We start from the raw sequence: 9226 nt of genomic DNA, 5'->3' as shown, positions 1-9226 counted from the left end.
TGGATGTGCAGTTTTTAGAGAATTAACCCCTTAAAACGTGAGCAAATTTAACTTGATTTTGTTCAAAAACACTGGGAAAAACACAATTTGTAAATTAGCAAAAAAAACAAACAAACAGAACATTGGTTTAAAAAAATGCAAAAAAATGATCTATGTATACATCAGATCAGTGATGATGATGATCGGATTTCTTGTGTTTAAATGCTTGTAGCATGAAGCTCCATTCAGACACCTTTCACAAGCATTCAAGTGAAATTAAACTTTAATGTAATTTTAAGTGAAATTATACTATTCCTCATTCTGCTGAGGATTCCCTGGAAGACCCTGTGGTGTCCACTTTGAAAAAGACTGACCCACAGCGCTGACAGGGAAAGGGGCCCATTGTCTGTGCAGCTTAATATAAAGGCGGATAAAACTGTCCACTAACAACATAAATGTCGTCACGATCCCGTCATCCCACACCATTCCTTTCCTCCCTCTCACCGTCTTTTTCCTCTTACTCCCCACTTTCACATAGTTTTTGGCTGGGTGGGATCGCTTCATCATCTGAGCTCAAAAACATGTCATTTTTACTGGAGGCATTTGCACATTTCACTTGACCTTGACCTAGCAGAGGTCAGCTCTCCAGATCTAATTATCTGGTGCAATAACAAAGCGGGATGGGGCCCTGGGGTCCCAGCAGCTATGCTAGCAGCTCAGTGGTTAGCCTGACACTTTAGGAATGGCTGCTTGGGACGCTGGGTGGTGGATAGAGCGTGGTAAATCACAAGGAGGGAGAGAAACTCCTGACACCATGGTCTCGGTTAGAATGCGTTGTGGAGAAAAAAAAAACATTTAATGTGGTGATGAGTTACAGCAGGGAGGATTTCTGCGAATGAAAAAGTGGAGCAATGAGTTATGAATGGGTGTTTCTGTCTAGCAGTTATAATAAAGTTATATTATAAGCTGTTTTATGAATGTTTATAATTCACAGAGGGTCATGACACAGAGCTATAGAAAGGGCTGTGACTCATTTTCCCAGGCAGCGCACACAGGTGAAACACAGACCGTGTGCATGTCAGGGAGGCCACACAGTAAGTGAAAGCTCAAAAGTTCAATCCCTGCTACTGCCAGAGTATCCATGAGCAAGACACTGGCATCTTGTTCTACCAGCAAGTGTAGCAAGCAGGCATAAAAAATAAATAATAAAAATGTACCCATTACCATCAATGACACTGACTAGACTGGACTGAAGTGAAGCAGGAGACACAACACACCTTTCCTCATGTCTGAGGGGCATGCCAGCTGTTGTCCCCCTGTGTTTGGTCAATGGAAAATTGAAATAAGAAAAGAATATAGAGAAAGCAGATATGTGGTATATTACTGCCACATATCATATCTTACCACAGGGGTTTTCAAACTTTTTCATGTTCCAAACCCCCAAACCTCCATTTTCAGACATTTAGACGTTTTGCCTTGATACTAAAAGACACTGTAGCTTGTGTTCAGTTTTAAATTGTTCCGATGTCATACCACAACACTGACAAAAACATTCAAAGTGGGGAGATTAAAACATAATGCTAAAATAATCACACAATCCTTTTTTGGAACAGTAATAATTACTTGTGAATTAAATAATAGTGAAATTAAACTGTTCCTCATTTGGCTGTGGACCGCCTGGATGCGCCTAAAGGAACCATGGTGGTCCCCAGCCCCCAGTTTGAAGACCACAGATCTACATTCTGGATAAGCCATTGTGGATAAGACGGTCAGTTATATGTTTAAATTGTACACATACATTTTTAAATATATGTATAACGTTAATATTATGATTTTTTTTTTAAAGTATACTTTAGTTTTTTAACCAATGCACTCATCAGCACCAGGATACATCAAGGCAAACAGCAGGAAAAGCTTCAATTCTCAGATCACTGGTGTTGCACACAGCCAAAGGTAAGGGGTGTCTGGCAGGACTGATGACAATATTCCTGTGACTACAGATCACAAACAACCAATGATCAGGCCTGCAAAAGTCACAAAAATCCACATCCACATCAGAATATACACAAAAGGACATGTTCATCTGTGTAAAACTGTTTCAGGGACACCATGTGGTTCCTGTGAAATGACCTGTTCAACAGTTCTCTATTTGGTGGCATTTACAGTAGGACAGTCAGGGGAAGGCAGGAAAGGTTAGCACTAAACAAGACTATCCCTTAATAAACTGACTATAATGAAGCAAAACACTGAAAACCCCATCTGATCATTCTTTGTAAGCCATTCTGATTTAAAAAAAAAAAAAAAAAAAAAAAAGTAATGAGGCAGAATCAGTCAAAGCAAAGCAGAGCAAAAAGCAGCCAAGGTGCAAAAGGGGAAAGACAAAGTGCCACAAAGTGTACACAAAGCAAAGCAAATCACAGCAGTGTCCACAAAAAGTTCAGATAAATGTAAGAAGCCTTGGGGCTGTGTTTACAGTAATCACTCTCTCTGAACTTCCTCCTGCCCTTGAGCTTTTTCCATGACCAGCCGAGGAACCTATCTGAGAGCAGCAGGACTGTGCTGGGTTAATGCCACTCTGACCGACACCCCACTGTAGGTCAAGGCCACACGCAGGCCGGCAGCGAGCCAGGAGGATGGAGAGACGGAGGGGAGAGGGATTAACAGCATGGTGACTGATCCTGGTGTTACAGCACAAATCTGTGGTGACTTGATTTATCTGGAGTGGCACTGTGCTAAGACTGTCAGCACTCCTCATTAAAGCATATTAAAACAATGTTAAAAGTGCCAAGATGTCATTTTTCAGTTAGCTGAAGGGACAGTCTGACGTGATGTTTTTGTCCAAGAAAATGAGGAATTCAATCCAAATCTATTTGAAAAAAAAAAAAAAGAAGTCACCAGCTGTTATCCACCACTCAACATATCTAAAACTTAGAAGAATCATCCGTAAAAGTGTAATTTTTCTGACTACGCTTTCAAAAAACCTACCATAATTTGCATTAATTTGTGTGATCTGACAAATGCCATGTTTTGTTTTGTTTTTGTTTTTTTTAAAGAGGAGGCCTTTTCCCCATTTTGGAGGAGAAATGTCATAACAAATATTGAAAATATCGCACACCAGACTTCAGCAGCTTCTGTGTGGTCTACTTACGAGACAAACTTGCCCACTTCCAGCTGGATGATGGGATCTCGCAGCTGGACCTCCAGCAGCTGGGCGTCCACTGCAGCCTGGCCGCCCTCCCCAGCTTTACTGGCATGAGGGGAGAAGATCCGCAGCATCCCCATGTAGCTGCCCACCACCACCTTGTCTGCAGGCCCGCGCACAGAGGAGAGGAATATGGATGTTTAGGGCTCAGACTGGAGGTTAGTAGCAGCAGACACCAGTCTAACTGTAGTGTAGTCTAAAACAGTGAAGGTAAGTTAGCTTTGAATTCATTAGGCCGTAATTATACAGGGGGTTCATGAAAATGGTAGGTGCATTTTAGGTGATGTTGGTGCGAGGAGGACTGGAATGGGATTTGTTTGATAATGCATATTTGAGATGTGTTGGTGCAGGTTTTCAAGAGTCGATGTCACTCACCAACATGCACACATGACTACATGGATTTTCTACAGGTACACGACTTCATAACCAACCAGTAACACACACACACACACACACACACGCACACTGACCATGTCCTGTGCCGCTGTTGTCCACATCTCCAACACACAGGCATCCCTGGTCAAACTCCTCCCCCTCACCAAGCACCGCTGACCACCAATCACGGGCCTTGAACAGAGACATACTCCCTCTGATTGGAAAGACAGAGAAAAACAGAGAGAGACAGAAGGGGGCGGTTAGGTGACATTGCATGTCATTTATTTTGAGTTGCAAATATCAGTGATATTTGTCCTACAATGAAACAAATTCCATCTGCCTGACTGTACTTCAACTGATCAATAAATCCATTGACAGATGAATGGAGAGACAGAGTTTGTGTGTGTATCTGAAACAGGACACTAAGGAAATTAACTGTTAAGCCTAATGGTGATGTAACACAACCGAAGGAAATAAAACCAAAACATCTCAGTGAGTTACAGTGCCCTCTAGTTTAGTAAACGCAGAAAACCAGCTCATTTCTGAGCTCCTGTCTTTTTTAGTCTCCATCTCTGATGCAAAGTGTTCGACACTGTGGTGTTTCTGCACTGCTCTTCCGGAGATCACCTCCCTGACAGCATTACAGTTCATTACTTTAAATCTCCAGACAAATCACCAGGACTAAGATGACTGATGATGATTAATAATACTGTGATGACAACATCTACCTAAATTGATGGGATTACTAGTTAAACCGCAACAGTGTCTCTTGTCTTTGGCCTGCAGGAGGCGACCTCCGTCCTGACCACCTGCCGGCCAAGGAGCCTCTCGGCGTCTCCGTACCACACTGGGAGTCTGAGGCTGTCAATAACAGCCAATGGCAGAGCCCGAAGCTGGTCATATGACCCAAGGATTGAATAAGCGTGGGTAGCGGGACAAGCAGCTTTTCTAATCGCTAAGTGCTGAGCAGGTGGAACGGACGGCTAATCCAGAGGGAGAATCCTTCCTATCTGCAGTGCTCTTAAGCCTGGCCAGCTTTAAGACACATATATTTTCATAGTACAGCAAAAATGTCATATCTACAGTTCTCTTTACCTGCACATCCTTGTCTGACAAAATAACTGCCTTGCAATATCAGACTGCAGTGCTTGTGCATCACTGCAAGCCAAGGCCTTCTGCAGGGCTGAAACTTAATGTCAACTTAAAGTCAATAGTTTGACTGTTGATAAATCTCTCTTTTTTTGACTGGTCAATAAATCACTTAGTCTATAACGTCTCAAGGCAGCAGAGCCCAGTGGTGTCTACAAATTCTGACATTAGCCTGACCAGCAGCCAAAAAATACCAAAAGGTTAATTTTATAAAGATATGAACAGAGAGGAGGAAGACAATCAGGGCATCTCTGTGATCTTAGTGAAGCTGGCATCAGCAAATGCTCCATTTTTTTACACTATAAATGTAAAATTTACAAGTTCCTATCAATTGTCTCTTATTTGACAAATCATTTAAGCACTAGATTATTACTGCTGGCATAAAGGAAATTCAAATCACCTCAACTCAAAGCATCTCAGTTTCGTCTTTGCTCTCTTTGTCAGAGATAAACACATCAACCTGAGGGTCCAGGTTCAGTTCCAACCTGCTGAAGGGTCCTTGAGCAAGACCCTTAATGCCAGCTCCAGAGGCTGTTGGAGCTGAATAATAAAGTGACAAGGGAGTGGGAGTTTCCCCACAGGGATCAATAAAGCAGCACAACACACTGAATGATTAGGTGTTGGAACTGCAGGGTTACCACGTGTTGATTTCTTAGATTGCAGATTAGTGTGCAAACATTACAGTGAAAGAGACGGCTGAAATCATGATGGAGGGGAAAGAGTCTGCATTGTTGTGTTTCCCCCGTTCAAAGTATTGGCTGAACAATATATCATTATCATGTCATTATCTACATATGACCATGTGCGATATTAATATCTGAAAAGGCAATGATATGGGCGCTATCAACTTTAGGGTTAGGGGTTCGCCTGAGAGATACTGATTTGTCTGTTCTGATCAATAAAACACTTTGTGATAGCTGCATTTTCTATGTAAATTTGGTATTGTTGTGCTGTTTTTTTTTTTTTTTTAAAGAATACTTAATTTTCACTATTGCCACACTTAAAATTTCAAGTAAGTCTGAACCCACAGTCGTATCGTTTATTGTATCGAGATATTTAGCATGAATATCAAGGTATGGAATTTTGATAGATAGATAGATAGATAGATAGATACTTTATTCATCCCGCAGGAAATTCGCAGTTTTTCAGCAGTATCCACAGATTACAGATTAAATAAAATAAAATAAAAAAAATAAAGAATAAGATCTAAGTACAACAGAATAAGATCTGAGTACCCAACCCAGTGTGCAAAAAGCAATGTGCAAAAAAAAAAAAAAAAACAGAAAAAACCGTGTGCATGGGTGTATAAAATGTGCAGAGGTAGGTCAATTTTTTTTTTTTTTTTGTTGCACATTGCTTTTTGCACACTGGGTTGTACATAGGTTATTCTGTTGTACTCAGATCTTATTCTTTATTTCTATTTTTTTATTTACTTAATTTGTAATCTGTGGATACTGCTGAAGAAAATGTGAATTTCCTGCGGGATGAATAAAGTATCTACCTACCTACCTACCTACCAATGTGCAATTGTCCATATCGTACATCCCTAATTCAAACACTATACCAACTCATTTTCACTGACAAGAACCAGCTAATGAACTCGCTGCTGTGTTGTTTGACTTTGGTTTAAATCCCCAAACACCTGGCCTTAACGACAAATAAGTGAAATAGGGGGGGAATGGGAAATTGTGGGGTTGAAAAGTAGAGTTTACACACAGGTGGTTTATGTCTGAGCAACCAAAAAAACATTCAAGTGCACATCGTGTGTTCCTCAGGTTAGGTTATTTTCCACTGCTGTTTAACTGTTATTACTTCTGTTTAACTGTTAATACTTCTGTTGAAATTGTTCATATTCCTATCTTTTTATAATCCTTGTTCATAGTGTTTATATTGCTTACTGCTATTTATCATGTGTATACTGTATATTTCTTCTAAATTTGCACATTGACCTACCTCTATGCACATTTTATACACCCATGCACACGGTTTTTTCTGTTTTTTTATTTGTTGCACATTGCTTTTTGCACACTGGGTTGTACTTAGATCTTATTCTTTATTTCTATTTTTTTATTTACTTAATCTGTAATCTGTGGATACTGCTGAAGAAAATGTGAATTTCCTGCGGGATGAATAAAGTATCCACCTACCTACCTACATCGAGACGAGGCTCTAACCAGGCAACAAGCCCAGGTAACCTGCACAGGTAAGGTTAGCTTGCGGCTAACGTTTGCTAACTGACTTAACTTTAGCTTAGCCTGCTAATAAGCTACCGCTAGCTCTACCTGGTTACTTGCAGCACTCGGGGTCAAAATTAGAAAGCAGCCACGGTCTTGTGCCGGCCTGTCGACTCATGGCAAAACACCGCAAAGCGTCTCCGTGTATTTCTCACCTTAAAGAACACGGGTCAGTCTGTAAAGAGCCGGCGTTTCGATGCTGTTCAGCCAAAAATCACATTCCTCGCCAACTTCACCGCTGCCATCGTCTCGTTGTCATGGCACTGACGCTCAACGGAGAAGCCGGACGTTGCTGCGCATGAGCGGAACTGAAGCCACGCCGAGGGTCGATGGGAAATGGAGTTTTTAGAAGTGTGAAGCGCATGGCTTCTTCTCAGTGCCCTCCAGAGAAGTTTCCGTCAGACATTTGAGGTGCCACACACGCAGGCTCAATGCAAGTCAGTGGTTTTTTGCTGAAATGCGACCAGACCAGCTGATTCAACATGCTTTGTTATGAATTATTTGATGAAATGATATTTAAGTTTAAATTTGGAAAACACTGTTTGGAAGCTGCTAGATCACAGCAGTGTTACCAAGTCTTCTGCAAAACCCGCTTTTGAAGGTGTTTTTCTCCGTGATGCAGAAGTGCATGGAGGAGCATTACTATTTCAGAGGATAGTTAGACTCTTAATTTGAAAAGTGAGGGCTCGTCCGGGATTTGAACCCGGGACCTCTCGCACCCTAAGCGAGAATCATACCCCTAGACCAACGAGCCACGTACAGTACCGGCCTGACCGTCCCGTTGAGTGTGTGGTGTGAGCCACGTTGCATGAACTTTCCTGGACTGATTTTTGAAGCCCCTCTTCGTGTGATCCTGCTGTGACTGACCGCCATCTACAGGCGGCTTCATGTACTGCAGTTCACCTGTGAACACTGTGGCCATGTCTGACCCTGCGAATGCACGTTTTTGTCCCATCTGGCTGATTATAAAGGTGGTAAAGAAAAAAATTTAAATGTCATACATGTTATTGATAAATTAGCAAAAAAAAATGTTTACATGTAAATGTAAATGCAACTGAATTGATACATTCCTTCTCAAATTATAATATAATTATAATATAATTTCATTCTTTACTTGGATCCCCATCAGCTTGCAGAAAGCGGTTACTAATCCTCCTGGGGTAACACGCAAAAACAGCACCAATAAAAGCAAGCAATAATTAAATCACACTATCAATAACACAAAAACACAAACACAAGCCGAATGTAAAGATCAGTAAATAAGTAAAATAACTCTCTGTTTAATATCGATAAGGAGAATATTCCGTGTAGATTAAGCTCTATAGAGAATAGGTCTCATCATACAATTAGTTCTTGGACTTGGCACCACCAAATGACCAGTGCTCACTCGAGTATTATGTCCCTGATAAAAAAACAAAAAAACAATAGTTAGTATTTTATCATAAAAATTCATTAATAATAATGATTATAGCATAATAATATAAGTCATTTTGATAAAGATGGGAGTGATTTGATTCAAACACACGTGATCTTGATAAAATCACTCCTGTCCTTACCAGAATCAGTCAGGCTGTTATTTAAGAACAAATGTATCTGTTCATTAGACTTTTATTTCTCTTTTTTATCATTTATGTTTTCACCAACTGATTTTGTGAGCTCCATGTTTTACTGTTTGGTGTTTAAACCTCTGAAACCTGCAGACACAAATGACTCTTTCACAGACCCTCATACCGTTCAAGTCCCACATTTGCATTGTGACCGTACCTCAAAGAGTGACCATATCTAACTTATCTTTATGTATATTCTCATTTTATGTATTCAGTTTTGTCTGTGCACCCTGGTTATGTGTTAAAACTGAACAGCTATTTAAAAAATGACTGAACGAATATAAAAGAAAGCCAAATCAATTCCAAAGATAATTTGTATGAGACTGAAAGTTTGCAGTGAAAGGGACATTTGCTGCATCTTAGCACGACCTGACTAATCGATCTGCAGGAGACGGAAATTTATGGATTTCAAAACTCGCTTCCCTTCTGTATTTGTTGTCAGATGCTCAGCAGTGATGGACGGTGCCACAAACCACAAGCAAGTGCCATCACGTTTCCATTGCGCATTCTCATGCCAATTAAAAAAAAAAAAAAAACAACAACACTGCAGTCATCATTGCTCCAGGATTTAACACAGTGATATTTATATTTTCTCTTCCCTAGACATTTTTGTTAGATTTTTATTCTGGTTACCTGGCCGATACCTCTGTCTTGTAAATTATGAATGTAATATTTGCATA

The 9226-nt window shown here is 40.5% G+C and overlaps 1 protein-coding gene and 1 non-coding gene across 3 annotated transcripts in view; both read right to left on the bottom strand.

The window, feature by feature from the left end:
* Positions 1-7208, bottom strand: part of bbs9 (Bardet-Biedl syndrome 9) — a 174145-nt gene extending 166937 nt beyond the window's left edge. For both annotated transcript variants that reach the window (XM_030073159.1, XM_030073160.1), the window contains exons 1-3: positions 7095-7208; positions 3652-3770; positions 3128-3284 (exon numbers count right to left, since the gene is read on the bottom strand). In XM_030073159.1, the coding sequence (XP_029929019.1) occupies positions 3128-3284; positions 3652-3763 (269 nt within the window). In that variant the 5' untranslated portion in view covers positions 3764-3770; positions 7095-7208. The remainder of the gene's footprint in view (positions 1-3127; positions 3285-3651; positions 3771-7094) is intronic.
* A 413-nt stretch (positions 7209-7621) lies between these two features.
* trnap-agg (transfer RNA proline (anticodon AGG)) lies at positions 7622-7693 on the bottom strand. Its single transcript has one exon. It is a non-coding gene; the product is annotated as a tRNA-Pro (tRNA).
* Between the last annotated feature and the right edge of the window lie 1533 nt (positions 7694-9226).

This window comes from Myripristis murdjan, chromosome 16 (assembly GCF_902150065.1).
Source record: "Myripristis murdjan chromosome 16, fMyrMur1.1, whole genome shotgun sequence".
Taxonomy (NCBI): Eukaryota; Metazoa; Chordata; class Actinopteri; order Holocentriformes; family Holocentridae; genus Myripristis; species Myripristis murdjan.
The sequence above is the reverse complement of the archived record's forward strand: the minus strand, read 5'-3'. Positions and strand labels throughout refer to the sequence as shown.